The 27,500-nt window shown below is 39.3% G+C and overlaps 2 protein-coding genes across 3 annotated transcripts in view; one reads left to right on the top strand and one right to left on the bottom strand.

Annotated features, from left to right (window-relative positions):
• LOC138050043 (serine-rich adhesin for platelets-like) overlaps positions 1-27,363 on the bottom strand; it is a 28,017-nt gene extending 654 nt beyond the window's left edge. The window contains exons 1-7 of one of the 2 annotated variants that reach the window (XM_068896546.1): positions 27,185-27,363; positions 24,691-26,477; positions 10,989-14,432; positions 9,187-9,405; positions 7,279-7,863; positions 2,344-3,141; positions 1-1,445 (exon numbers count right to left, since the gene is read on the bottom strand). The exon at positions 1-1,445 is cut by the window's left edge and continues 654 nt beyond it. In XM_068896546.1, coding sequence (XP_068752647.1) covers positions 1,279-1,445; positions 2,344-3,141; positions 7,279-7,863; positions 9,187-9,405; positions 10,989-14,432; positions 24,691-26,341 — 6,864 coding nt within the window. In that variant the 5' untranslated portion in view covers positions 26,342-26,477; positions 27,185-27,363 and the 3' untranslated portion in view covers positions 1-1,278. Of the gene's footprint in view, positions 1,446-2,343; positions 3,142-7,278; positions 7,864-9,186; positions 9,406-10,988; positions 14,433-24,690; positions 26,575-27,184 lie in introns of those variants that run through there. The other variant, XM_068896542.1, reaches the window with a different exon arrangement.
• Positions 1-27,500, top strand: part of LOC138050135 (uncharacterized) — a 347,595-nt gene that overhangs the window by 81,743 nt on the left and 238,352 nt on the right. The gene's annotated exons all lie outside the window — the stretch shown is intronic.

Below are 27,500 nucleotides of genomic sequence, written 5' to 3'. Positions count from 1 at the left end.
ATATATTTACAATGCAGGTCATGCGTAAAGTTATGTGGGTAATTACTTTTAAAGGCCCGGCCAAACGACAAATGTCAGACGATCAAAGTGAAACATGTTGGGTGAGCCAACACTTCAGCGTTTGGCTACCGTGTTTGATGACCACTCAACATGTTGGATGATGTTGGAACATGTTTGATACAGCATCAGACAATCAATACAAAATCCTTTAACATGTTCACTTGTTGAATGCGTGAATGTTCTTTCGTTTGACCAGTCTTAACCAACATGTTGCGCTGGCGCACGCGCAGTGACTACAAATTGAGTTATTAACATCTTACGCACAACAACCCTGTTCGTCTTCTGTTTGGTTAGGCATGCTGAAAGAATGTTTGATATCAATTGGCCACCCCGCAATTTTCAACATGTTGGATCGACCCAATACGAAACACGAGGATCGTTCATATTTTATCGTTCGGCTAGGCCTTAACAAGGCCTTAAAAGATCCTTAACATATTACATTTGGTTCTCATTTTTAAGTTTGCAGGTCTACCTCTAAGTGTGACTATATCAAAAGGAAATGCGGTTTATGTCGAATCATGCAGGCGTTAAACTCTGAAGCCTGTTGCTCAAATCTCAAAGTCTCACAAGTCAAATGAGAGCAACTGAGTGAGCAGTACACACCAATGCTGCATACATGGAGGCTTTAACGAATGGGTCTGTGAATAAAATCCTTCAAGTGTAAAAGAAAAATAAATATGAGCTTTTTTTCGTGTACTCCTTCATTCAACCTTGACAATGTGGTACCAACGTTTGAGTCTTAGACTGAATCGCTTAAGTGCGGCCATTTACGTAAAAGCTAAACGCTTTACTTCCCTGTACTGATGTGTATTGTGCATTACAAGATGGTTCTTGAGTCTGTGGGGTGAAATCTTTAAGTATGACCCTTCAAATAAAACTATACCGAGCTTTGCTTTCTTGTACTGCTCCCCTATGACGTTATATTATGAAGTTTTAACTAAATTTCGAAAGTGTAACCCTTTAAATAAAGGCTTCTAAGAATTACTTTTGTTTCGTGCGGTTTACAAGCTGTGCAAGGTCTCAAAGCCGTTTGACCTTTTGCAAGCGAGTTTTGAGTTACGAAAGTACCACAAGTAACACACACTAAAAAAACCATCTGCTTCTTCAAATTTTGTATTCTCTTGAAAGCGAAAGCCTATAAGTAAACTGATTTACAATGAAAGCAAGCAACATCTGACCCAGTTCTGTGCTGCACTCCACAACAACTGTTGAACAATCTCACTGCTTTCTGGTTTTAGCGGTGGTAGGAGATCCTTGTGGACTTTTCCCGCGTAGCTCTTTATCACTGACAAATCGAGAGGACTTGGCCGCGGCTCTTGTTGGTGTTCTGCGCCGCTTCTGTGGGGGACTACCATCTTCAGTATCCGAGTTTTCTCGTGATTCACCTACAGGAGAACCAAGCCAGATAGCACTGACTTTTTAGCACAATTCACTAAATTAAAGAGAACCAAGTGAGATGGTACTGAATATTTAGCTCCATACTCTAAATTAAAAAGCCACCAAAAAGAAAGCCCTAGCATAGCCAACGAGGTTTTCTCATTTCTTCATATCTGGAGCAGGGATGGCGTAGTGGTGAGAGCACTGGTCTCGCACCAATGTGGCCCGGGTTCGATTTATAGACTTGGCGTCCCACGTAGAAGCTATTGAAAAAAAAAAAAGAGCCTTGTCTGACGATTTACCTCGCACCGCTACCGTAGATTACCTGAAGAAGAACCGGTGTGAAAAAAAGAATTCATAATACCGGACCAAGTATAAACAAGAGTAACCTGCAGGTTCTTGTGTAAACAGGACATTTGCATGATGACGCCATTTGACTACAAGTACCAGAATCCTTCAGGTTTCGCTTGTCTCCTGTTAATTAGAGCTATTGTTATTTTTACCCCACTGGGAATACAAAATTTAAATATGAAAAGAAAAACAAACTGAATTGTGGTAGTTGTAGTCAAATGACGCCATCGTGAAAATTGCCAGGAGCCCACCTGGAGCGTGCAACTTCCATACAGCGTCTGTGAAACGGCGTTTTCACGAGTCGGTTTATTTTTAGACTAGCCCTTCCCGCGAATTAGGTCAAAAAACAAAGGCAGTTCCGCTTCGGTGACCCTATGACGTCAGCTTAATTTCTTGTAATTTGTCATCGGGCTCCTGTGGGAATCTCATTCCCGGGAAATTCCAATCTAAAAATAAATCGGTCTATGAAAACGCCGTGACACGAACACAGTAGAGTTGTAGGCTCCGGGTCATGGGTTCCTGAAATTGCCTATTCTTTTAAAATTTTAAACGTACCTGATGTGTTTTGTGGTACAGCTTCCGCCGATGATTTCACAGTTGTTGACAAAGGGCTGGTAGGTAATCTCCTTTGGGACTGCCGTTTGGAGCGGTGGCTGGTCTCTTTATCAACATCATCACTCAGTTCACTGTCCCTTCCTGTCTTCTCAGAGGTCACTCTCTCCGAAGCTGCAGCGACGGTGTCAGTGGGTAAGTCAGCGGTTTCACTACTGGAAGTGGGCTCATTTGGCATGTTCTCGATGCTCTGAATGATTTCCGATACATCAAAAGGCACCAATTCATCACTGGCCGTAGCTGGGGAATCCCCTGCAATGTCTTTAAGCAGATTATCCAGCGTCAAGTCACTAGGCAACAAACTGGGCAAGAAATCCAGCTCGCCACTGCTGCCTTGCTTGCCGACGACACCCGCTTTTACAGATGTGGAACTGCTTTGTGATTTTTCACTCGGAGCAACGGGTTCACTTGCGTCTGACAAAGATGATGTCATTGTTTTGGACGTTGATGGAGTTTCCTCAGGGGATTTTCTTTCTTTAGATGATGTCGAATCCACTTTTCCAACATCGGCTGCCTCATGACTTGATCCTTCTGTAGGCTTTCCAGCCTCATCGACTTCCATGGGCGTATTCAGAGTTGCCGAGTGCTGCACTACTGGCACTGAACTCGATGGGCTGGTTCCCACGGAATCGGCCAGGCCTTCAGATGTGACAGGTGATTTGGAAATTGGTGTATTACTTTTGGCATTGCTTTCTACAGCACGTGTGATCGATCCTCTCACAAGTTGGTCTTGAGAGCTTCCTTTAAGGAGGAAACGAAAACAATAAAAAGATAAGGAGGTAAATAACGTCGACAAATGTAATAATGATGCCATATCATACACATAACGATGGAGCCGGAGTCCATCCCATGGCACACAAGAGTCATTGCCTCGTCTCAATGGGTCAATACTCTGGCGGTACTGCACAACTCTGCTCATGTAAACATGCGCCTTTTACTGTATACAACGAACAGTATCAGAGACACAAATGAGAGAAGTGATCCTCGCACTGTGACTTATCTGGGCAATCTAAGGAAGTGTCTCTTTACAGACACCTGTAAAATTCAGGTGGATTCAAGGGATTCGAACCCATGATTCATCTACCCTGAAGCAGAAATTGCACTACAGAGAGAAGGAAGGTCTTTAACAGTTAAGGTTCTCCACCTATGACAAATATACATGCACATTGACCTTGCCATTAATTTTTCTCTCTTCAGAATAGGCCGATCAGGCTAACTCAATGTTGTACCCAATTCAAATCGTTTGGGCATAAAACTTTTTATTTCAAGTGCTGCCATAGAGCGAGTTTCAATCGAGTGTCGTAAAACCAAAACCAAGGTAATCACTTTGGCCAATCAAAAAGGACGGAGACAATCCCGTAAACCAATCAAAACTCGAAGTAATTACACGTAACCGAAACAAAGCGTGGGAAAATGTGCACGCGCGAGCCACGCTTGGTTTTGGTTTCACTTGTGATTGATTGAAGAAATGGTGCGAGAACTTTGAACCAATCACTGAGTGAAGAAATGAAAAACCAAGCAATTCGCTAATTACTTTCGACACTCAATTGAAAACCGCTCTATCATTTAACAACAAAATCAGCAAAAACAACCATCCACTTAGAGGGAATTTCAATCGAGTTTCGTAAAACCAAAACCAAAGTAATTGCTTTGGCCAACCAAAAAGGACGGAGACAATCCAGTAAACCAATCAAAACTCAAAGTAATTACACGTAGCCAACACAAAGCGCGGGAAAATGTGCAAGCGCGAGCCAAGATTAGTTTTGTTTTCACTTGAGATTGGTTGAAAAAGTGGCGCGAGAACTTTGAACCAATTACCGAGTAAAGTAATCATAAACCAAAGTAATTCGCTAATTACTTTCGACACTCAATTGAAAACAGCTCTATTTGCCAAATTATAAAAAGTTTTACAGAACAGAATTAATTAATTAGATCAGGCAAAAGTCACAAGATCCATTAATTTGATTAATCCTAAAGGCTGGTTTTCGCTAGCGACGGAGTCGGAGTCGGAGTCGTAATCACAAGCGCAGAGTGCTACGATCTAGTGAAAATCGAATTGTCGGAGTCGGAAGCAGAGCTCCGATTTCGCTTATGATCCAGTGAAAACTGCATTGTCGGAGTCCGAAGCAGAAGCGGAAGAATAAAACAATCACAATGCTCGATTCCAAGCATTGTGATTGGTTGGTTCTTCTGCTTCTGCTTCCGACTCCGACAATATAGACTTCACTGGATCATAAGCGACGGAGTCACAAGCGGAGTCGAAAGAAAATGGATACGTTCTGATTCTTCCGACTCCGATTCCGTCGAGCTTATGACTCCGCTTACGACTCCGATCTTTGATTTTCACTAGGTCATAAGCGGTCTTACGTTTCCGACTACGACTCCGACTACGTTGCTAGTGAAAACCAGCCTTCATTGTGAAAACAGAGGGCTTGAGTGGGCATCTCGATTAGAAAATGTTATTATTCGTACTGCCTTTTTCTGCAAAACTACAACAGGTTTAAGAGTTGTGGCATATGTGTTTCCCCAGGCAATCAAGCTATAAATAAGGAAAGGATACACTAAGGAATAATATTATTAATTGAGAACATCATTAGTAACAAAATATCGAGGCTTAGATAGAATGCCAATGCCCTTTGAAATTTTCTTACCAACTTCATGTTTATGTTTTTTTTTTTCAAGTTAAATTACAATAATTATTAAAAATAAGACCTAGATATTTGACGTATATACGCAGTTTGCTCCACAGGCCTGCAAGAAACTTTTAAGCTAATTGGTTGAGGATTTCTCTGTAGAGGGTAAAAGATAACAAAATTTGTTTTATCAATATTTAAAGACAACCTATTTAACTGGAGCCATTGATTAACTTTATTTAGTTCTTCATTTAATTTCAACTCGAGGGAATGCAAATTTTGATCTTGTAGAAAAATGTTGGTATGATCCGAAAAGAGGTGGAGGTCAAGTACATTGGAACATTTATGAAGATCATTTACATATATAAAAAAATAACAAAAGCCCCAGTACGCGATGATTCCTGTGGCACTCCACATAGAATTTGTTTTGAGTCTGAATCTATAGGGCCTAGTGAAACCATTCATGTGCAATGCCCCTGATGCCATAGTATTCCACTTTGTAAAGTAAGATATGATGGTCAACAATATAAAAGGCTTTGCAAAAATCTATAAAAATACCACAGGAATAATTCTTACTGTCAATAGCTGATGTCAATAGCTGTGATGACTGTATGTAGATTTAGTTTGAATAAAATGTCTGTACATAGTATCTTTGTGGTTAATATACTTTCGTAGTACCTTAGTTATCCAGGGTTTGGAATTAAACTTAACTTCCCATTTTCCTCAGGGGAAGATGTTTATTCACAATTCCTGGGCACTTACAAAAAATACTTTAAATAGCTGATTTGCATTAATTATTATTTTTGAGTTTCACGGAAAACTTGTTCCCACTGGATTAATGTAAAGTCATTCAAAACAGATTCTTCATTCAAACTGGAAAAGTCTTGCCTAAAGATTTTGCCTTTTGAATCAGAAAAAAAAAAGTCATTAATAATTAAGAAATTGGGTAAATGATAAGTAAGATCATAAATTACATGTACATTGCCACTAACAGTATGGAAATTGAGGGAATTGAAGAAAATACTGTCAATCAAAGCGGCAGTGTGATATCTTCTTCTAGTTGGCTTAACAAATGAGGTTCAAAAAATTTGGTAGTCATAGTTTATATAAAATCCTCAGTGGGTTTATGGATTTCAAAATTTAACAGATTAACACTGGAATCGCCTAATAAAGCACATAGTTGTCCTTCAGTGTTGACAACATCAATATTAGAATAAAGCTTACCTAGGAATATGTCTAAATTTGAACCTGGATATCTGAAAATAATGCCAATGAGGATATTCCTATTGGACTTGTTTACAATTTCTGCCCAAAGAATTTTACATTCATCAGTGCTCGAGCTCAAATCATCTCTAATGTGGAAGGTTATATCATTGCAAACGAATGCTCCAACACTCCCTGCTCTCAGTTTAGTTTCCTGGGAGATGAATGTACAACCTGGAAGATGATAAGCCACTCAAAAACCAGCATAAAAAGCTGCGCTCCAAGGTCACACATGGACCGTATAGCGGCTGCCAGAGACGCCATTGTATGCTTTCGGTTCGACCTTGTTGAGCTGCGTCGTTGCTGTACTTTGCGACGGCGATTAGCAGCGACAATTATTATTATTATTATTATTATTATTATTATTATTATTATTATTATTATTATTATTATTATTATTATTATTATTATTATTATTATTATTATTCAATGGCCAGAATTGATCCAGGTTTCAGTGAGACCAATAACGGTGAATGGAAAGTTTAAATCAGCTAACATTTGACTTAAATGATCAAAATTAGCGTTTAGACTCCTAATATTACAATTTAAATTTGAAAAGCTGGTCAAGTTCTATTCGTTAAGGTTAAGCTTACAATGAATATCGGTACCACCCTAGACATTTCGGTAAAGAAAAGTGAGAAAGAAGAAGAAAATTTAAAAATCCAACAGAGCCGCTGAAAAGCCGCCAGTTAAAATGTAAATGCTACATTATCATGTAAATGCAACACACAAAGAACCTTAACCCCGAGAGATTTGAACGGGGTACAACATTGAGTCACCCGAATCGGTCGATTGTCTTTTGTTTGTCTGTAGTATCACTGAAGGCCTTAAGAATAAGAGTTTATCATACAATGTAGCATGTGCTTTGTCATACGGTTGAAATCCTACATTACATGTACATAGAAACAGGACTAACGGTATAATTAATTTGACTTGAGTACAGTACAACCCACTGTTACCAGCACATCCAAAGAAACTGTACCTGCTGAAGAAGTACTTGTACATGTAGTTGTTACATTCTGAGCTGCTGCTGATGTTCCACTTTTGCTTGATGGTGCAACCACCGTTATCATCATCTTCTTGCGGACAGTAGGAGCTTGACTCGCCATGGATTTAGGTACCTTGTCGGCTGGAAGCAGAAGCATTGGTTTCTTATCTCCATCGGCCTTCAGTTGCTCTTCAGACGTCAGTGTGTGTATTGTTGGACTTCCATTTGGTGTTGATGAAGGAATTAGCACCAACACTTGTGAGCCAGGCTTTGCCTGTTTCCCTTTCTTTGGCGTCCGAGCACTCCGTGTTTTAATGCCATCACTTTTTCCTTGATTGATGAACTGCTCCACAAGCTTTGGGGAGAGCTTTTCTACAGGGACTAAGTATAAGGGTGAACCCTTTGCAGTGGAAAAAGGCAGAGAGGAAGTTCCTCCTTTTTCGCTGCTTGTGTAGATCATTGCCTTTGTTGGAATGAGCGAGGTAGAATTTGTGGTGCTTGGTGGTTTTGAGGCTGTATTCTCTACACTGGTGCTTGGCTTAGCTTGTGATATCGAGGATGTAGATTCATTTGACTTGTCTTAAATTCAAAGAAACATTACCAGTACATTATAAAAGTGAACTAAACTAGGCCATTTGCGAGTTCGTCTGCCTCGTATTCAAAGCGAGTCTAAGTGCCCACTTTTTCTTATGAAAATTAGTTTTCATTCATACGTAAAGTAGAACTAATTACCATCACAAAAACTCTGAAATTTAGACTTGCTTTGAAGAGAAGGCAGACATGAAACTCGGAAATGGCTTATTGATTTGAGAAATTGCAACTAAAAATAAGTATCATAACGAAGAAAAGAATGTACAGTGTAGTGGTAGTGGTAGTAGTGGTGGTGGTGGTGGTGGTAGTGGTAGTGGTGGTAGTGATAGTGGTAGTTGTGGTGGTGGTGGTGGTGGCAGCGGTAGTAGTGTTGGTGGTGGTAGTGGAAGTGGTGGTGGTAGTGGTGGCGGTAGTGGTGTTGGTGGTAGCAGCAGTGGTAGTAGTAGTAGGATAGTTAGTATGCCTGTCGCCTTTGTATTCTAACAATTATTATTCTACAAGGGCGTGCTGCACATGAAGTGATAGATAACCAATGAGGCGTGTAGTGCCGAGTTGGTTATAATCATCTTATATCCAGCAAGCCAGAGTATAATTATATAATTATTAATTAATATTATTGTTTATTAAAAACTCCAGGATCAACAACTCTTCCACTGAAGCATCGACTTCTGCCTCGGTCAACTCTGGTCCAAAACGGTATTTGTCAGTCGTTTTTTCTCAGAGCTGCAAAAAATTTAATGTTTTTAGCTTGCTTTATTGCTCACGCATTCATTGACCATATTAGGTTGAGCAGGTATAAGACCTGACAGCCTGTGTCCAGTGAGCCAATGAAAATGCTGGAAATCTGATATCAGTAGTCCAGTTTTTAGTAATTATGGTTAACTTCATTCTTGGTTAGAGATAACAGCAATGCTTGCAAGCAACAAACACAAAAGCCTGGGAGCTGGAATTTGTATGAAATCTGAGATGACTGATAAAGGGTTCCTGAGAGTTTCTCGTGGTTCAGGGATAGGAAATTTTCTGAAAACTTTACTTTGGCTAATTTTCTGGCTGATTCCTTTACCACTTCCCAAGGAGATTTCTCATCAACGTATCTAAGAGCTGGCTATTATTGTAGTAATGTGTCCTACTGATTGCATGTATAATTATGTACATGTAATGTAATAATTTATTAGATTGTAAGTGTTTAAAAAGTAATAAAAGAAATCTAAAAAAAGTGTTTGTTTGTTTGTTATGGCATAAAAAAGCTGGTAACATCATATTAAAGGGTTACTTAACTCAACACAAAATAAAAAAGAAACATGCACATACCTTCAGATGTTGATTTCCCACCTGAAGGTGTTTCATTTTTCTTTTCTGTGGGCTCCAGCTGATTTGCCTGGCTTGTGCTACTTTTATCTAGCTTGTCCTTGTTATTTGTGGTATCCTTTTCCGAGTTGTTTGGAGTCTGAGCTGTATGACCTTTATTAACGTTTGAGTGACATACTCCTGTTGAAGTAGTTGCCTGTGCTTGGTCTGCCTCATTCGAGTCTGTTTGGGGACATGTGCATGTTTGGAACAAAAAGAATAATATATTATAACTTTTTAGCCTCAGCAGATTCTTACTAACTTGCGGTTATATCACAGAACTGGTGTAAAGACTTCTCAATGCTTTTGTCCCAAGTACTATTCCTAAAAAAACCCTTTATGTTCTTATGGAATACAACAATTAGTCAGAATTACTCTGCTACCTGGAAGATGAACCCAATACAGTATTGTTTTCAATTTTCTGGCTGATTTTTATTTCAAGGGGAAAAATAATTATTATCAGGAAAGGCTGTCTATAAAGTTCCGTTATTTTTCAATTTCTTCACATTAATCAACTTGTAACCTGAACAAGTCCTCAAATGTGAAGTTCACAAAAGGAAAATGTCTTAGCAGACAACTAACTTTCACTCTGGAAAAAAAAGCCATTTCAAGGTTTGATGCTAATAACCTGACTAATAATTAGCAGTGAGTTTGAGTTTGACCTCACTTGCGGTAGACATCTGCCAATCAATTTTCATGTGATGGAGGCTGTGATATCATTTGAAAACTTTGTTATCTTATCATTTAAAAGGAAAAAAGAATAAGTGAGCTTAAAAGTAGAATTTTATTATACAACTAGATACCGGTACACTTTAACTAATTTATAATACACTAATAAATAAATTATTTATATACTTATATTTAACTAGAACCTACCACTCCCTCCCCTTCAAAAACAACATAGATCATTAATATTTATTCATTATTAGCATCTAAACAGGGCAAAAAATGATTTATTAATGCTCGTCTTTGCTCAGCCTCTTTCTCAATTTTGTATCACATGCCAGATGTTGCTACCGCTGCTGCTGCAATAACCAACAAAATACTTGATATGGAAATAACTATTTTTGCATCCCTTCAAATATTAGATTCTTAGTCTCACATTTATCCTGAATTTATGGATTAACCTTTTTACCCCTAAACTGGCTCTTATTCAAAAGTCCCATTGTCAAATAAACAAGTGTGTAGTTAACAAATCGAAAGTGGTTCAAGGTTGCCTTTACTCTTAAAATGTTGTGGCCTCATACCATTTCATACCATACCATTTTCACACTATTTACCTCCAAAAAATATAAGGAAATTATACTTGGATTGTTTATGGTTCATTCACTGCACCATTGCCCCAGAACAGCTAATGTGCAGAAACAGTACCTCGAGTAAGGTACTAGAGTTCTGCCTTCGTCACTGCGACAAATCTCTACTTTTTTTTGTTAAGGCACTCATGGGTTGTTAATCATTTTACCCTAGAGAAGAGGCTCACCAGAAGTCGAAGGTGCCACTCCTATCCCATTGCATGCACAACTTGTCCCCAGTAATACTAGTACTCACTTTACCCACCACAAATGGATGGAAAGCTGAGTGAACTTTGGAGTGCACAAGCTGGGATTCGAACTTGGAGTGCTGAAATGCAGCCCGCGAGCGATACCCACTACACTACGGGTCACAACGAAAATCTCAAAGAAACATGGCAATTTGTACCATAAGGGTTAGTAACATGTTTGTGCACTAAAGGCTGAAAAATCCAATGTAATCTACAACGCAATTACCTGATTTATCAAGTTTTGCCTTCTTACAGGCATCACCCGGCTGAATGTCGTCCTGGCCTGGTCTTTTCAACTGGTCATTTCCTCTGCCTGTGGCATTTGGTGCACAACTAGTAACAGCCCTGGTGGCAGAATTCTGAGCTGTAGTGACACCTCTTACAGCAGGATTAGCCTGTTGGCTACTTCCAGTACTGGCTGTGGATGAGCCATCCTCTTCATCTGGGACTTCAAGTTCGTCCTTGGGATAAAGTTCCAAAACTAAGTTTCTTTTCACTTTTTCTTCAGGTGTCATCACTTTGACTGCTTTCCATGTATCGTTTATTCGTTTAAATGTTGGGAAAATGTTAATTCCCATAACTTTTGTGAATTCAGGGCCGATACTTGATCTGAGAATGTCCACATATTTCTTCTGTGACAGGAAGAGCCTACTGAGCAGTTTCTTTCCGAAAAGGCCAAAGTCGTCAATGTGCTTGTCTAACAAGGCCGGCATGACATAAGCTCTGAAAAAGCTTGGGTGGGCATGACAGTTTCCAGAGATGACTGCACTAGCTGCCTCTTTGGGCTTATCGTAAATAAACTGTTTCATGTCTAATTCGCAGTAATTTTCCTTTCGAGCTATTTTCTTGGCCTCAAGGTGACGCACACTTTTAATAATCTTGCCCCATTTTATTGCAAATGGGAGACCAAACTTCAAAAGGTTTTCTTCGTTCATGTCTTCTTCATCCTCAAATGTGATCTCCGCCAGCATTTTGGATAGCTTCTGCTTCAGATCAGATAAATCTGTTTGAGTTTCCTTTTCTTCCACCGTGATGTCATCAACAGTCATAGAAACCACTTCAGGATCCAAGGATATATCCAACGTTTCTTCAACATGCTTCCTGTCACTTCCTTTACTTTTTTCACCTTCTATTTTTCCATCTTCAGCTAACTGCATTGCATTTTGCTCGCTACCACTAGCACTGCTCTTCTTGCTTCTGTCCTCAGCAACCTTAACAGTTTCAGACCCTTTATTCTCTACTTTATCCAAAGAATTTTCCTTACCCACATAAGTCTTTTCTTTGTTTTCTTCACTTCCTTTGCCCTTTTCACCTTCTATCTCTCCATCTTCACCTAACTGCATGGCATTTTGGTCGCTACCACTAGCACTGCTCTTCTTGCTTCTGTCCTCAGCAACCTTCACAGTTTCGGACCCTTTATTCTCTACTTTATCCAAAGAATTTTCCTTACCCACATCAGTCTTTTCTTTGTTTTCTTCACTTCCTTTGCTTTTTTCACCTTCTGCCTTTCCATCTTCACCTAACTGCATGACATTTTGTTCGCTACCACTAGCACTGCTGTTCTTGCTTCTGTCCTCAGCAACCTTAACAGTTTCGGACCCTTTATTCTCTCCTTTATCCAAAGAATTTTCCTTAACCACATCAGTCTTTTCTTTGTTTTCTTCACTTCCTTTGCTCTTTTCACCTTCTATCTCTCCATTTTCACCTAACTGCATGCAATTTTGTTCGCTACCACCAGCACTGCTCTTCTTGCTTCTGTCCTCAGCAACCTTAACAGTTTCAGACCCTTGATTCTCTCCTTTATCCAAAGAACTTTCCTTACCTACATCAGTCTTTTCTTTGTTTTCTTCAACAAGAACAGTTGGAGATCTATCATCAACCTTGCTTTCTTGCATAACAACTGCTGGCCCCTTTTCACTATTATTCTGCAAAGTGTCCTCCTTCACCCTTCCCTCATTTTCATGGACTGGCAAAGATTTATTGTTCTCATTGTTTTCTGGAACATTGCATTTTTCTGGACTGTCAGTGTCAGTTTTCTTATCTCTGCTGTTTTCTTCCATGTTAAGAGTTGATTCTTTTGCATGTGACTTCCCATCATCACAAGTCAGTTTTTTATCAACTATAATACAATCACTACTAGAATTTTCTAGTTTGTCAGCATCGATCATTGTTACATCACCTGACACATTCCTTGCAGTTGCAAGGGAGGCTTCACTAATCTCTTCCTTACGTAGGTCAGTAGTTTCTACTGAAACAGAATCCTTAGCCCCAGGGGTACTAGAACTGTTTGCAGATTCTGGTTCAACTACCATAGGCAGATGTGGTTTGGTTGTCGAACAAACAACTTCTGCTTTTTCTCCCTCATGCGACTGTGTCGTTGAAGCAGCTTGCTTTGACTCCTTTACAGGTTGTTCGGTAGAATCCATAGGGGTTTCTTCCAGACCTTTATCCACACTCTTTTCAACTACTTTCACATCAGCCGAGCTTGAGGAGCCTTCCACATTCAAGCACTTCTCAACAGAAGTGCTTACAACCATCCCTGAAGAGGTTCCAGGTGCAGCAGAGCTCTCTTCTTTCTCTAAGTCAATGGTTACACTTTTCATGTTTTTCTCTTGTGTTCCTGCATTGCTAGAGCAGGGAATTTTTCTTGTATTACTGGCAAGGCTTTCATTTTCCACATCACTTAAGACAACAGTGGGTGATACTGACTCTTCTGCTTTTTTCCTAACTCCTATATTCTCTGCTTTCGTAGCCGTTGCTGCCTCGGCATCCCCATATGCGGCAGCCCGGCCTCTCCCCTTCCCTTGAGGCAACAATATCAATGCCAACAACCTATTCTCCACCTCTTTCCTGAACCGCTCAAACTCACTGAACATTTTGAAAGCGGAAATGTCAGGAATTCCTCGGATAACCTGAGAACGCGTGGATTTAACTTCAAGCAACTCAAAAAGAGATATACTTTTCGCCACACGCGGCAAAACAAGGTCTTTGATCTCTTCAGGACCAAGGCGTTTTAAAAGTTCACGTAAACGTGCGCTGCGATGCGCCTCCAAGAGATCCGCTGGTAAAAAATGGTCGACTGATTGTGAAGCCCTCTCAAGAGGAAGTCGAGGCTTGTGATGAGGATTATAGTGATAGTGTCTTTGAAGTCCTTGTTCTTTGTTGTATTCATTGCCACACCCTTTATGATGGCAAATGTATAACTTTGACTCAGGAGCACTTTTGCACTTTGAACAACATCCACACCCAGTAGGAGGCAGCTCTTTTTGAGGTGCTGAAGCTTTTTTGAGCCTAGATGAACTCAAACGCGAGTTGGTTGCCTTGTCATTTGGATCCGAGATCTGCATATTTATCTTTGAGGCATCTGCAGGGTTTGGGCTTTGTGGTGCTAAAGCCCTTTGGGACGTGGAAGAACTAACAGGTGAATCTGTTACTTTGAGATTGGGTACGGCAATCAGAAGATTTATATTTGAACCACTTTCTGGGTTCAAGGTTTCTTGTACTGGCTGAGTGGACACATAGATTTGAGGTTCAGCTGGCAAGGATGATTTACTACCTTCTTTCACCTGAGGGCCAGAAACTGCAGGAGTGACTGAAGGAGTACAATGACCTGCTTGCAAGACACTTCCTGATGGGGAGCCTGCACTTCCTTTTGTGCTTTGCTTAGATCCTGACAATGCAATGAGATAACAAACAATAATAATTATTGGATGACGATGAGTATGATTAATCATTTTAGACTCCTTTGGCTTGAGACAAAATGTCATGGAGGATACACACATACATGGCCACACCCTTGATCTAGTTATTAGGAAATCGAATGACTCAATACTTCAATTGTGTAACATTAGGGACCCTGGATTATCAGATCATTACGCCGTTCACTGTAACCTACTTCTACAGAAAACAATGTTTGGAAAGAAGCTCGTTAATAGCAGAAATCTACGAACTCTACACTTGGATACTTTGAACAATGACATTTTCAACTCTTTTAGCGATGTACAATCTACTGATTTGAGTTCACTCGTTGATATTTATGATAGCACATTACGCTCTTTAATTGATAAACATGCTCCGCAAAAAAAACGTTGGATATTGATTAGAGCGAAGGCCCCTTGGTACATATCCGAAGTGACTGAACAAAAGAGAATAAGAAGGAATCTTGAACGTAAGTGGCATTCTACAAGATCACAATCTGATCGTCAACGTCAATCAGTGTGGTGTGGTTATTCATCTTATTAGTTCTCTAAAGTCTGAGCACTACACAAATATTATCAACCAGCATTTATCAGATCAAAAAGTACTATTTAAAACTGTAAATAAACTTTTACAGAAGTCACCATACCTGCCTCTCATAACAACACAATTTTGGCTGACTGATTATTTTACAGAAACGATTGAGAAGATCCATCAGTCTCTCCTTTAGAGAAGATAAGATCAGTGGACCTCCTACACTAGAACCTTCTATTCAAAGCGCAAAAACTCTGTGTACGTTTGAAGACGTTACGCAAGATCAGATTGTTGCATTTGCTGGTAAACCCTCTGCCAAGTCATGCTGTTTAGATCCTATTCCATCAACAGTTTTTAAGGGTTGCCTTAAAGTGTTACTTCCGACTATTATAAAGATTGTGAACATGTCGCTATCTACAGCTACTATGGTAAAATCTCTTAAGACTGCTGTTGTGTCTCCTCGCTTAAAGAAGCCAGATGCTGACTACAATCAATTCTTTAATTTTCGACCAGTATCAAATCTATCCCTAATCTCTAAGATCATTGAGAAGGCTGTGGCCGTTCAACTCACCAACCACCTAGTGAACAATCATATGGATGAGATGTTTCAATCTGCGTATAAAGTCTTCCATTCAACAGAAACTGCTCTGGTTAAAGTCCATAATGAGTTCTTACGTTGATAACAATGATTCTGTAGTGCTGCTCTTGTTAGACCTATCGGCAGCCTTCGACACAGTTGATCATTCCATACTGCTGTCAAGACTAGCACTAAGATTTGGTGTGAATGGTCAAGTGATTGCTTGGATTGAATCGTATCTTAAGGGTTGTGAGCAGTTTGTGCAGATTGAGAATACCAAGTCATCTATTCGTCAATTGTTAGGTGGCGTACCACAGGGTTCTGTACTAAGGCCACTCTTGTATGTTCTGTATACAGCATCAATCGCTGAGATCATTAAGTCTTATGATCTCCATTACCACTTACTATGCGGATGATTCACAAATTTATGTATTTTCCCCTTCTCAATTACAACAAGACCTCTGTTTGATTAAGTCTAAATTAGAAGCATGTGTTAAACACATTGATTTGTGGATGATCTTGAATAGATTGAAGCTAAATCAAGATAAAAATGCTACTCATTAGTTCTCGATATCGTCAGTCTCTTGCTTTAATTCATCTTCAAGTTGGTGAGGAAAAGATTTGTCCTAGTGAATCAGTAGGAAATCTGGGAGTCCACTTTGATCACCTGGCACGCAAGGATGCATGTACATGTGAAAAAAGTCTGTCAAGCCTCATTTTACCATCTACGGAATATAAGTAAAATTAGAAGATACCTGAGCCAGGACACTACTGAAATTCTGATCCATGCTTATGTAACCTCTAAATTGGATAATTGTAATTCTCTGCTTTATGGACTTCCAACCTATCTGATTAATAAGTTACAGATAATACAGAATGCCGCTGCAAGAATTGTTACTTTCACAAAGAAAACTGATCATATCACTCCGCTTTTATTCAAGCTTCATTGGTTACCAGTTCAATATAGATTTATTTTTAATTAAAAATACTCCTGTTAGTCTAAAAAGGTCTCAACAGTTTAGTACCAGTTCTCGTTTACTACGCTCTGCTTCAAAAAGACTCTTAAGCATTCCAAGGACATCTCTGAAGACATACGGTGACAGAGCTTTTTCGACTGCTGGCCCCAAACTGTGGAACAAACTACCTTTATCACTCAGATCATCAAACACTTTGGCTGTTTTCAAAAAGGACTTGAAGACTTATTTGTTTAAACTTGCCTTTAGTAAACAATTTATACTTTAATTTCCTTTTTAATTATTATGTAATTTCTTTTTTATTAATTTGCATTTGTTTTTTTTAAATCATATAGTGGATATTGTAAAGCGCTATGAAGTAGTAGTTATTATTATTATTATTATTATTATTATTATTATTATTATTATTATTAATTAATTAATTAAAAAACGAGATTGAGGTCGTTACAGCAAAATCTCAAACTGAGGCCTTGCAAGCAAAAATTGTAGACGGGAGACTAAACAGCCCAAGAATAGGAAGTAGGGGTGAAACTTGATTAGAGCAGAATTCTGTGCATTTTTGAATGTTTCAGTTCAATGTCAGAAGAATTCTCTCTTTTTTTTCATGACTACTGTCCTCCTCAATGCACATTTCCTGAAGCTCTTTTGGAAGTATAAGTAGCTATGGGTTGTGCCCATGGGTTGCACACAGCCCTTTATGACTTTATTCACATTTTCTGATGACTCGTGTCACTATAACAGAAAAAAAAAATTATGTCTGCTCACTAATCTAAGTTAGGAATCTGACCAAATTAAAAACTAAGGAATGTTTGAATAATGATGATTACAGAAACTTTGCTCTTAATGCTTTTCTACAAGACACACTATGTAAGCTATCTGTAAGTGAATAGTACCCTTTTACAGTCATAAAAGGTCAAGCATAGCCTGCAAATACAGCCGCCTCTCATCACTCACCAGGGACATTACGTGAGAAAGACCTTAGGCCAAACATATCCCTTGAGGTTTCTTAATGCATCCATAATTTGAAAATTTAATTGCTTGATCCTTATAAAAGATATCAACCGTTATTGTCGTTGTTGTTTTGACAACTTTGGCAACTATTAAACTAAATAGATAATTGCTCAAAAGTATGAAATATATACGGTTACTGTCTACAGCGTGTATTTAGATTTCTGTTTCATTTAGTGTTCATTTGTTTATATTGACGCAAATAACATTCACTGTGCTTGAGATCGCTTTGTTTACAACAGTGTCATGTTTTGAAACAATAGATCAAATTGGCTGACTCAATGTTGTACCCAGTTGAGACAGGGTACAACACTGAGTTAGCCGATTTGGTCTATTAGCCCATTCAATTTTGAAAGAAACAACTCATTGATTACTGGTAAATCATTGATGGTACATGTACCATTGACCCAGTTTCACTTCAAATGCTTGCAAATTATCTTGCATTCAGTATGTTTCTAAAGAATAGGAAATTTTGGATTTTCGCTGCTCATCAAGTGATCATGAAGAGCTGTATCGTAAAACCTGTTCACAGGCTTTTTCGCTAATTTCTGGAATTACTGCAATAGACTTCGACAAGAAATGGAATGAAGGGAAACATTTAAAAGTGAATCTTAAACTGCCCCCTAATGACGAGTAAAATAGTCTGGCATCGATGGGTGAACCTAGTTCACCTCTTTTGTCCATTATTGCTTTCCTTTTCTTTGCAAAACAAGCTACAGTGTACCATCAATTGTACTAGGTTTGAGTGTAGTTGTCTTTTACTGTAAATGTATATCTCAAGACTTCAACAAGATTTGATTCAAGCTGGTAGCTACAGTAGCTATGTAGCAAATGGAGATTGTGATCAAAAAGACTAGAAAAACGAGAGAAAAGGTTCAAGTTTCAAGTTTATTGGTTTGCCTCAGTACAGAGCTTACTATTCACCTAACAAAGTTTTCTACAAATTGTCCGCCAATCAGGATGTGTGAATTTTATTGACAGTCACGCCTCCTTGCAAAGTTCGCACAATTGTAAGTTGAACATCGTTGCATGGGTTGTTGAGTTGACGTATTTACACGTAATTGTTGAATGTGAAAGTTTGTTGGGTGGCCATGGTAAGGTGCATTGCACTGTAAAAAGATAATGGCAAGGAAGCCCAAAGGAAACCACTGGGCTTATAAGAGATAGGCTCCCTCAATTAATTAATTCATTCATTAATATACCAATATTATTTTTGGGTATTGCTACCTAGGAGGAAGGAGTTCATTAATGGCCAGGCATATCTATCAAAATTTAACAAAAAATGCCATCCAGGTAACCCTAAACTTGGCAGAGAATAATAATGTTGTTCCTTCTTGCAACTTGCAACACATTGCAAAATGTTTTTATACATCAAAGTTCAGTGCAAAATTCACATTAGTTTCCTCCAAAACTCTCAACAAAGTAAGCAAACTACCCAACTAAGAATGTGTTTTTGAATACAATTGTTAGTTTGTGCTTACTATGTCCATTTGTTAAAAAATAGGCACGCACTGCATACGTGTGGTAGTGTTACAGTAGTAACACAGTGCTTTATCCCACAATTGTCAACTGAACTGCATTTGTTTTCCAGGATAGGCGCGGTGGCCTCATGGTTAGTGCGCTCGACTCCGCATCGAGTTGTCTGGGTTCAGGTCCTGGCCGGGGACATTGTGTTGTGTTCTTGGGCAAGACACTTTACTCTCACGGTGCCTCTCTCCACCAAGGTGTATAAATGGAAACTGGCGAAATGCCCAGGGGGTAACCCTGCGATGGACTAGCATCCGATCCAGGGGGAAGTAGAAATACTCCTAGTCGCTTCATGCTATGGAAACCGGAGATAAGCGCCGGCCTGATGGGCTTTCTGGCTCGTAAGCAGTGACTTTACCTTACCTAATACCATATTTACCTGTGTATAAGTCAACCACCCATTTTTAATGGCCAAAAAAAAAGCAATTTCTTAATTTCTTTGTTCAATGTTACTGGGACACTAATCTTGTATTCTTCGATTTCTGGAAATGTGGATACACAAAAAAATCAGGGCCTCAAGCGCATAATAGTTTTGTGGTTTAGCAGTTGTTGTATATGCGGGCATTTTGTCCTTGTGTTTCGAAAAAGTTCTCAGAAAATCGAACATGTAAACCTCAAACTAACATACACGGGTAAATACGGTATGTACTGTAGCTCTAATAGTACACAACATTGTTTTGGTAATGTATAACATTATAGTGTCATGGTAGAGTTCTTAGGTAAATAGCCCCCTGAGAAGACATGTAGTTACTAGTAAAAGTAATACTAAACCCAGAAAGATTGAAGAAAATAAAAGGGAATCGAGAAACATTGGCTTTGAGGCTGACATGTTGATCATTTTCAAGTTTCCTTATAACTTCTTTTTCACTACAAGTTTAAGCACGCACTATGAGCATCTGACAGCTTTCTAAGACAAAAGTTCACTGAAGTTAAGCAGTGTCTGGCGGAGTTAGTAATTGGATGGGAGACCTCAAATAACATAGGGCCTTGATTAAAATTCTCTTTTAACGCTAAAAACTGCGACTACAGTATGTGAGGTACAGATTTTGTTAGCCTGCTTTGTGCAAAACAAATATTGATGCAAAAATAAAATTAATATTGGTACACAGTTTTTAGGAAGAGAAGACCTTCAAGGACGTTTTCAGGAAGTGTTGATCAAGAATAAAATATTTTGCCATCAACAACAAAATTTTTGACATGAAAACAACTTAAACTTTGAGCTGAGAATATAGAAGGTTACTATCAGCAGAAAGCATTTTGGGACATTCAATTTTCCTATAATGTACTTTTGGCTGCACAAGTCAATTGCTAAATTGAAAGTGACATCTAATTCAGCAGGCGCTGTTATTAAGTTACCTTGCATGTTTACTTACAAAACAAAGGATGCATCTGTGTCAAAAATTAATGATGGTAAGACAGTGGGTTTCTCTTTTTGTTAGTTTTTTTTCTTTCCGGTGTTGTAAAAATTGACAAGAAATGTGCGAATTCAACACAAAGATCACAATCGCTTAACTCTTGAGGTTGACTATTGTTTCTGCAAAGTCAAAATTTACTCTCCTTGAAAAGATTATTAATTTTATCACCAGGTGATTCTGTCACTTTGGATAACTGCTACTTTATTATCCATCAGCGTCACAAATTCTTGCCGATTTTGGGGCTCATTTTGTTGAAACTCAAGGACGCTTCCACCAGACCTGTTTATTTTTAATTTGTGATTTATGCATGCACTACAGGGCTATTGGCACCACAGACACTCTTACAACCCAGTGACATAATGTGTAGTGCACTTAAAGTGCACAAAATGCAAGTTTCTGTGGATAACTTTTACTTTTACTAGAACACTTATTTCCTTAGCCTTTACCCATGGATGGACTCCCAAACTGCCTCCCAATCATGAATGTGTGGTTCCAGAAAATATCCATACCCCCACCACGGAAGATCATTGGAAATTCCGAGGGAGAGGGGGGGTTAAAGGGCAGTAATTTCCAAGGGGTAGGGGGGTTTCGTGGGAAACTACTTTTCCAAAGGGTCACGAACCACACACAAAACATTGAAAGCAACATACATGTACGATCAATCTGAAGCACAAAAACACACTATCGGACGATGTTTTGAAACAAAAATCAGTTTTGAGATAAAGTTAATACTATTACATGTAGCTTCAATGTTTCCGTTTTTCTTTGAGTTAGCTAGCGCTACAATCTCCCGAAGCTAAGAACAAGTGTCTTTCATTTGGGATGGATTCAAAACATTTAAAATGGCGGTCTCAACTGGAGTCTCGTCGCCAGACTTCCAGCTTTGTCTCTTTTTCGTCCAACCAACACTTCCGTTTGTCTCTTTTTCGTCCAACCAACACTTCCGTTCACTTGAGTATCACTTTTCGCTGCCTTAACATGCAGTAAACACATTTTTGATAGGATTCATGTTTTACTGGGGGTACATGTAGTAACTCATTGAAAATGCAAGCAACAGTGCAGCTGTGTGTCACTTACCAGCGAGAATGACTGCTGGAGAGTCAGTAAATTTGAAGACTGAACTTAAATCGCCATATCTAAGTTAACAAATATGATGGATTATTTTGGCGTCAATAATATTCTTCGTAAAACAATCGCCTTCATGATGACGTTCACGAAACCTACCGCATCAACAAGTGTGGTCCCTAAATAAGAATCAACCTGAAGAAACTGACAATCAATGTGTAGACAAAGGAACCTTGTAAGTTTCTGTTTTATTTACTATCGTTTGCGAAGTTGTTTAAGTGAGTGAAATGTTCTGATCGAAGTTTGCACAAAAACGTGAAACAGTCGACGTGCAACCCAAATGTTTAAGCTTTGCAACTTTGATGGCGAAGAAGCTAAAAGTTTAGCTGGATAATGAGCTTAACAAAGCGTTATATTTTTCTAAAAGTTAATCTTAATGTTTACACTGTCGTAACAAAATTCTACTGCAATTTCGTAACTAATTTCACTTATTTAAAAAAAATTCTGGAAATTACTGAGGGGAGGGGGGTCGTCAAAGACCCCCCTGGAATGGAAAATCCTGGGGGGAGGGGGGGGGTGCAAATCAAAAAGTCTTCCGTGGTGGGGGTATGGATATTTTCTGGAACCACACAATGCATCAATACATGCAGGTTATAGAGTGCAATAAGGAAGATGCTATGGAAACAGCAATGGAGTAATTTTGTTGAGTATATAATAATTTAAATGGGAAACAGTACTGTTTTTCAGTGAGTGACTCCCAGGACTCGAGACTAACTTTTTAGCTCACTGGCCTCATGGCTACAGTACTGTAGCCACAGGAATAGTGCAGCATTACACACGCGTATCATGTGCGCAAGTCTGTCATAGTGCGCACAATTTACATGCAAATTACGTGCGCAATAAGCAAGAGTAAAAAAATACAGGAAAGTAATCACCACTTTCATTTCAAGAGGATTTCTTACAGAACGCGGGTTGAAATTTCAGCACGGGCTGAAATTCACCATGTAATCAGGCCCTAAGACCCACGCCGGCGAGAGGGCATTGTGCAATGTCACGGCAAACACACCGAAAAAAAAAACATATCTTCGGTTCTACCGTGCATAATTTGCTAATTCAAACAGTAAAATGCTCTCCGTTACAAGACAAGATCTTCATTCAAAGTTTGTAAAATGTGCCGAAAATATTTATTTGATTTTTCTGGAAGGAATAGTTTTGAACAGTTATTTTGATATTTAGTTAATTCTATGACCATTTGATCTAATTGCCTAAAATTGCGTGACCTAGCCCCCTTAAGTATACCTTAGCAATTAAAACTTCCACTTTTCTGCCGTGTGCGATCGCTCGTTCTGCACAGAATTCTCAAATAAATGTCAAGTATTTCCATGGATAGTTCGCTCGTTACAGTTATAACTTTTGATTTTTGATTGATTAAATAGGGGAAACCAGATAAAGGAAATTTTACTTGTGGTTTGAAATGAGAGCTAAGGATTCATTGACGGATAACGGCAGCACTCCAAAGATAAAACCTTATTGCAAGAACACACAGGCAAGGCTGAATTTCTCAAACAGAAATATCGACTCTGTGATTCTAACTTTCACTGTCAGATTATGTACAATGCCAAGTGGAAATACACGCAAGCCGCATGTATTGGTCATAGCAAGTTTACTCATGTCAAATTACACGCAGACTGTGTGTAATTTCAGGCACGTGTAATAGTTCGTGTAAAATGTTACACACGCGTAACACGCACTTATTAAGGCAGTTAATTCAGAAACCATGAAATCCACTGATAGTTTATGTTTGTATAAGTTTCTATTCTCTCCTTCAGCCTTATTCATCTGAAATAATTTTCAGTTTTGTTTTCGTCCAGAACTCGACTGTGTCACAATTTTTAGTTGCCTCAATGGCTAGTGAAAGATCAAAATCTACTAGCCAAAACTAAAGTTTCCCCAACCTGCGGCTAGTTGGCTACTGTTAGTCTCGAGCCCTGGACTCCTGGGGATTCCCCATTGACAAGTAAAATCGTCTGGCGTTAGACAGAGTAAACTACTAAGTATGGCCGGTTTAAGGGTGAATGGGTTAACAATCATACATGTGTATGAACTTTCATGTTTTGAAAGTTCTCAAATTGCATTTGATATGGCTTGTGCAATTTTGAGAACTTTCAAAACATCACTTGTGCCCATTAATCATGAAATGGACTCACATAGTAGCTCTTCTTGTTCTAGCCTGTTCACATTCGAAACTGACCAATAGACCTTATTCACGATGGCCGCCATGTTGGATTTGCTATTAGAATGCAAATTAGCTACACAATGCTGAGGGGGCAAACAACACAAGTTCGAAAGGTTACAACCAACACCTTAGCCACACAGATGTATCTTTTTTCACGTTCATTGAATGTTTCTCACCTAAGTAGTAAAATAGAATGATGACACAAGTTACTTAGAACTATGTGAAAAATGAGCAGATAATGAAGTAGAAAGTCAAAATGTCAAAGGCAATCAAAAGATATAAAATTATTATAAAAGGAGCTTAATTCTAAATCCTAAAATGTACTTTTAGCAATGTTATTTCAATATTTCGACAAGCCGATTTTCTGCAATTTGCCTTTTTTCGAATGTTTGCCCCCAGCATAACACATGGCTAATTTGCATGACAATTTGAAAATCAACGTGGCCGCTATCGTGAATAAGGCCTATTGGATCTCAGAGGAATGGGTCTAGGGAAAGGTCACATCATTTACTCACTAGCTTAAAGTCACAGCGTCTAAATGCAGCTTATTATACGTGTACATGCAAAACATGAGTAGGCGTGAAACTTACTTTGTTGCATATTAATTCAGCCACTTACACACGCACTTTATACTTTAACTAGCGAGTCTTTGATGCCACTTTCTTCTCGATCAAGCTCTCTCAAGATTCTAAAGTTAGCAATGGCGGACCATTAAATACGAAAATTCCAGTTAAAATAAACAAGTGTCATTTTGAAATCAAGGCTTAAAAATCTTCAGTCACTTAGTGTTTAATTAACATAGTTTTAAAATCCAAAGCAAAACTTTGGGGAATATAAATTTTTTGTCATAGATAGAAACATAAATAAATAGAACATAACATAAATAGAAAAATCACCTTTTTGGGTCTCGGGCAACAGTGCAAAGGAAGATGAAACAACATCTTTTCCAGCTGGTGGATTAGATTCTGGCTGAGTGGCTTGAGCTGATGGTGCATTACAGATTGTACTCTCCTGTACAATACTGGAGACAGGTGTTTCTGCCACTGCAGGCAAATTAGGTGCTGGAGTGGACAAACTGAAATCAGAATCATGGTCAAAGCAATCAATATTTGCATCCTGATCTTGGACTGGACTAGAAGCTGAAATTGCTGTGGTTGCTGTTGCTGCTGTAGCGGTGCTTGATAAACTAGGAACATTAAGAACACGATTCTGCTGGAGAGCCTTGACCAGTTTATCTCTCGCCTCCTTCAAATTGGATGCACAAGCACTGTCACTAGAAGATGAAGAATTGTTGCTGTTACCATTCACAACTAAACCACCATCAGATGCTCTTGTTTTGGTTGTTGCAACCACAGGAGAACTTCCTGCAGCTGAGAGAGAAAATTGACGTTGACTACTCCTGCCTGAGATGGGTCTATTGTCCTGTGTGTAGAAGGAGTCAACCTGCATGCGCATTGGCACTTTATGTGGGGACGGTGGGTGTGGTGCTATAGCTTGAGGGCGATTCAAACTCTTTGGCAAATGAGCTCTTGATGTTGCAGATGGAAGAGCAGGTGTTTGTACCAATTGGGAAATGGTCGTAGACCCAGCTGGTGAAGTCAAAGAACTCAATATGGCCTGTTTAAGTTGGTCTGGGTTAAAAGCAACTGTTGACTTGGTGACACAAGTTAATGCTGCTTGGATTGCTTTGTGTAGTTGCTCTGGTTCTACAGCCACTGACTGAGTGCTTATTGAGGCTAAAGTGGCCTGAAGAACTTTCTGAAACTGATCCGTGCTAAACGGAACATTGGCAGGCAAAACAAATCGAATGTTTAAGGGCTTTGGACCAGAAGCTGCTGAGGAAGCTGGCTGTACTACAATGGAAGATAAGCTGGGGACAGTTGGCTGTTGCAATGTCACTGGAACAGATGCTTTACTAGTTGATGGTCCCACAACTGATGCCAAGGATCGCACATCAATAATGTGAGGCCCATCACCACTTAATGAATCACTGACCTTTGGGACTGTTTGTGCGACAGGACGTATTCTTTTAGGTGGCATTGGGAGAGGAGGAGAAGCTGATGTCCTGTCGAAATTCATTTCTTTTGCAGATTTCAAAGAGCTGATCACATTTTCTAGGCTCTGCCTCGGTCGCCCTTGCGAGGGACCCAGGGATCTCGTCGTAGCCGTCACATTCGATCTCCCTGGCCCAGACAATGTTGGTGAATTCGATATGTTATTCCTCTGCGATGTCTTCTCGAAATCGCACTCATCAAGCAAGGAACTGATGGCAAATAAGCTTTTGCAATCCTCGTCTGATTCAGGCTCTTTCTTCACCTTGATTATTCCCATGTTTCGAACTCTGAGATTGACGACCTCTGCATTTTTCTTCCCTCTAACTTTGGTATTTGCCACCAAGAGGTTCGCGCCATTCTTATTCGGTGCACGCAAACTTGTCGAATTCCCTGATGATACGCCCGAAAATCTTTTGCTTCTTTGAAGAAGTTGGCGTGTTTTATTTCCATCGCCGACCACGTCAATCTCTGGTGAGGTTGAACGTCCATCCATTCCACATAAAATCCTAAATTTCAACAGCCTCTATAGAAGCACAGCTTTCAAGTTCAACTATATAAACAGAGCTACTAGAGTTCTTCAAAGCCGTTGACTTGATGGTCGCAGAACACCACAATCTCCAGTCTCCGGACTAAAACAGAAAGGAAAATGCCCCTAGTGTGAGAAGGTGCAAATCAAGTGTGCTTTTCCAAGGATTCGACCGCTCTAAAAATCACGCGTTCGCCATATTGAACCTGACGCTAATTACTTGAAAGGAATTATGGGTCATGGCAGTGGAATGTTCGTTGTTCCGACCACTGGGGGTTCGTGCGTCACGTTTTCCGAATTTTAGCCGAGGAAATATTGATTGATAAATTGTAACAATTGAGACTAATTTGCTTGCAATTGAGTTGTCGCTACAGATAACGGCGGGGCTGGAGAAAATACACCGAACTCCGGACGATTCACCCAATCACGTCCGTAAACGAAAAACCATATTTTATTCATACATTCTATGTTTAGCGACATTCGGCGAGGAAGACGTTCCAATTGTCGGTAATTTTCGTTTCCCGACGTACCGCTTGATCAGCTGATGTGTTGAAGCACCAACTTTTTCTTTTCCAAAGTCCCGTCAGCCTTAATGAAATTTGGAAATCATAAATTTACAGCGCCTGGGTTTCTGAACTATTGAACACTCTTGCTTTCCATGGTTCAAATTGTAAGTCATATTCAGCTATTGCGTCCATTTTGCTCGAAATTTCAAGTCCCATGAAAACATTTACGACATAGAAACCGGCATGGTTTTAAAGAAAGCCATAAATAATTAAGTCATCGAGCACAACAGGTCACATCGCTTACCTAAACCATGAAATGCCGAAACCGTACGCAAGCATTCAAAAAACGAAGCAATCTTCTAAGGTCTCAACTGCCGAACACTGCACTCAACGTTGCCACTGTGTAATTTGACCTGTTGATTTCACTGCAAAGGTAAGACTAGATATATATGTTCGTTGGGAAGAATTTTCGCTCAACAAAATAAGAATGCTCGATATTAGTCCCAGTCTTTTCTCAACTATCTGACTTTGGAATGCCGAGAAGCTTTAAGCGTAGTCCACTGCAGTCATTTGAGACACTTTATGACAAATACATAACGATGCGAGGTGAAGATGCCACT

This window comes from Montipora capricornis, chromosome 1 (genome assembly GCF_036669925.1).
Source record: "Montipora capricornis isolate CH-2021 chromosome 1, ASM3666992v2, whole genome shotgun sequence".
NCBI classification, from domain to species: Eukaryota; Metazoa; Cnidaria; class Anthozoa; order Scleractinia; family Acroporidae; genus Montipora; species Montipora capricornis.
Note: the sequence above shows the minus strand (reverse complement) of the source record. Positions and strands in the feature narration are given on the sequence as shown.